General features: G+C 35.4%; 2 protein-coding genes across 2 annotated transcripts in view; both read right to left on the reverse strand.

Moving 5' to 3' along the window:
* The window catches only part of LOC107757206 (scavenger receptor cysteine-rich type 1 protein M130-like), a 6422-nt gene extending 5068 nt beyond the window's left edge, over positions 1-1354 (reverse strand). The window contains exon 1 of the mRNA XM_016574622.1: positions 1291-1354. Coding sequence (XP_016430108.1) covers positions 1291-1354 — 64 coding nt within the window. The remainder of the gene's footprint in view (positions 1-1290) is intronic.
* Positions 1355-2248: 894 nt separating this feature from the next.
* The window catches only part of LOC107757207 (scavenger receptor cysteine-rich type 1 protein M130-like), a 10637-nt gene continuing 9648 nt past the window's right edge, over positions 2249-3237 (reverse strand). The window contains exons 15-17 of the mRNA XM_016574623.1: positions 2725-2787; positions 2532-2594; positions 2249-2384 (exon numbers count right to left, since the gene is read on the reverse strand). Of these exons, the coding sequence (XP_016430109.1) occupies positions 2329-2384; positions 2532-2594; positions 2725-2787 (182 nt within the window). The 3' untranslated portion in view covers positions 2249-2328. The remainder of the gene's footprint in view (positions 2385-2531; positions 2595-2724; positions 2788-3237) is intronic.

Genomic DNA, 3237 nt, shown 5'->3' on the forward strand with positions numbered 1-3237 from the left:
GGGCCCCAAACACTTGATGGTTAGTGTACCGCTACTGCTGTTGGTAATCAGAGCAATCATGTAGTCATTATTTTGAACAACAGAGAGAGCTGCGAGCACCCCTAAAAATGTCAAAGCTCAGTCCCCTTAACACAAAACCCAACATGACTCCGCTCCAAAGCGGTATTCAAGACTTAGCGTATCCCATCATGTATCATGTTCAGGAACTTGTGCCCCGAAATCGTGAAATGGAGGAAAACATTCCACTGTAAGTTAAAATAATTAGATATTACATATAATTTGGTAGTAAAACATAAAGTGTTTTACATTTTATTGGAACAAAGATGAGTATGTGTATTACGTATATCATTTACAACTGTTTTTATTGCTTAATTAGAAGCACCACAATTACTAAATTGTGTTCTCTGTTATAGGGACGACTGAACAGAGATTTAGAAGTTTATTTTAAAATGCAAGATATTGAAAATCAAAATAAAGCTCTGTAAACATTTGCATTTTTATAACAATATACATGTGTTCCATTGAAAAGTTTTAATGAACTTTTAATGAAAAGTTACACACACTTGTGGTGTCCTCACCCACTTGAACACTTGGAACAAATACAAGAAATACATCATGTAAGTAGACAAGTTGTCAAGTGCAAAGACTGCAAGTTTGGGTATTTGGACAGGCACCGAGATGACACTGTGGTCATAATGGGATGAACATGGCCAGCAATGATACTCAGGTAGGCTGTGGGATTTAAACAATGCTCAATTGGTACTCAGGGGTCCAAAGTGTGCTAAGAAAACGTAATCCACACCATTACAGCAGACTGAACCATTGAGAAGCAGGATAGATGTCATGCTGTTTACACCAATTTCTGACCCTACCATCCGAATGGTGCAACAGAAATCGAAATTCATCAGACCAGGCAACCTTTTCCCAATCTTCTGTTGGCTGATTTTGGTGAACCTGTGCAAATTGTAGCCTCAGTTTCCTGTTCTTAGCTGACAGGAGTGGCGTCCAGTGTGGTCTTCTGCTGCTGTAGCCCATCTGCTTCGATGTGTTGTGCAGTCAGAGATGCTCTTCTGCTTACCTTGGTTGTAATGACTGGTTATTTGAGTTATTCTTGCCTTTCTATCAGCCCTAACCAGTTTGGTCATTCTCCTCTGGCATCAACAAGGCATTTTCACCCACAGAATTGCCACTCACTGGATATTTTGTATTTTTTGGACCATTCTTTGTAAACCCTAGAGATGGTTATGTGTGAAAATCCCAGTAGATCAGCAGTTTCTGAAATACTCAGACCATTCTGTCTGCCACTAACAACCATTCCACGTTCAAAGTCACTTATATCACGTTTCTTCCCCATTCTGATGCTTGGTTTGAACTTCAGCAGATCCTCTTAACCATGTCTACATGCCTAAATGATTGGCTGATTAGATATTTGCATTAACAAGCAGCTGAAGTTGCCAGTGACTGTATTAACATAGAGATAACAAAATTGTCAGTCTGTGAGGTGGATACTTACCTACAATCAACCAAAATAAAACCTGCAACTACATACTATTGTTTGTCAGCAGCAAATAAGCTCTCGTTAAGTTTCTAGGATTTTAAAAGCACCAAAAAGTAGCAGGACATTCAGTGGTTTCATTTATGACTGCAACACATGTACATAGATGACGTCACACAACAGGCAGCTCTGCGCTTATTTTATATTGTTTATATATGATTAATGTTCTGTTGTGAAGCATTATTAATTAATAATATACTGTTATAAAGTGATTCATATGGTTTATTGAGAAGAAATATGCATTTTAAACATGCAGGTTGTACACGTAACACTTCTATAGCCTGGTAAATGATGCATAAAAGTAAAATGCCCATTAGACAAGCAATATGTGTATTTATTTATTGGTTTAAAACACCCCTGATCACATAAGATAATATTTTATACAGACTTTTGTGTGTGTGTGTGTGTGTGTGTGTGTCTATTGTAGAAGTTAGATATTTTCTTCCCCATTTATCACTCAAAAAACTCCAGTACTTGCTGCAGTGATGCTGAGGGCTGTTAAATCACTGATGGTCATTTGGGTTTATATTTAGAATGTATTTGAATGTGTTGCTTGTGCTTTGTTGTATAATGTATTACTTAAATACACACAAAAATTTGTCTGAAATGTTTTTATTGATATTAACAAGGCCAAAAAAAAAATAATACAACAAAATCTCACAAAGGCAAATTAAAAAAAAGTATAAAAAGTATAAAAACCTGAGATTTGACATATCAATAACAATATCACTCAAACTTTGTGCAGATTTGTTGAACAGAGGCAGGGGGTGGGATCATTGAGCCAAATGCCCCCCTTCTTTGTTTGACTCCTCCTCCACATCATCATAATCTGTTATTAAGAACAAAATCAAAAACCACGTCAAATAATATAATTAGAAGAATATTTTAAAAGTCAAAAAATTGAAAATTATTTCAAATATTACAATATAAATAAAGATGTTAATATAATGAGAACAAAAGGGTTACAGTAACTTACCCAATAGGTTTCTCACATCTTCACTGACACTCATCACATCATCATACTCCTCCTGAACTCTCTCTGATCCAGAATGACAAAAAACAAGTCATATCATTTGAGGCATCCCTTTTCCTTTAAGTGACTTGAACAAATGTCTAATACTCATCTAAACATGCAAAGGGTGATAAACATGTAGTTCTGTGCATCTCACCTGTTACCCCTCGAGAGCTCGGTCTATTAATGATGACATCATCATAATTCTCTGGTGTGTTCACTACACATGCAAATATCAGTCCAAATTAAATGAGCCAAAAAATAAAATAAATAAATAAAATATTAACAATATTAACAGAAATATTATCTGTAATGATTTGATTTTAAAGTAATATTATTTTAAAAAGTTGATAAGAAAGATAAGAAAGTTTCTTGATATCAGAGTTCCGTTCGCTCGTCATGACATCATCATAGCTCTCAGGTGTGTCTTCTACAGATTCACACATTCATCACAGACACACATTCATTACATTCAGAACAAATTAGAAATATCTATCTTAAATATACTGTAATATTTAAATTTAAATGCTGCTGTAGAATATCAGGGTGACACCTGTCTCACGATCTGGTTTCAGTCCATCAGTGATGACATCATCATAGTATCCCGGTGTGATTTCCTTCACCATCTCTTCTGCATCAACACACAATATGTTTGGATACAAAAGCCAAA

Source organism: Sinocyclocheilus rhinocerous, unplaced genomic scaffold (genome assembly GCF_001515625.1).
Source record: "Sinocyclocheilus rhinocerous isolate Xijiao unplaced genomic scaffold, SAMN03320098_v1.1 scaffold1164, whole genome shotgun sequence".
Classification (NCBI taxonomy): Eukaryota; Metazoa; Chordata; class Actinopteri; order Cypriniformes; family Cyprinidae; genus Sinocyclocheilus; species Sinocyclocheilus rhinocerous.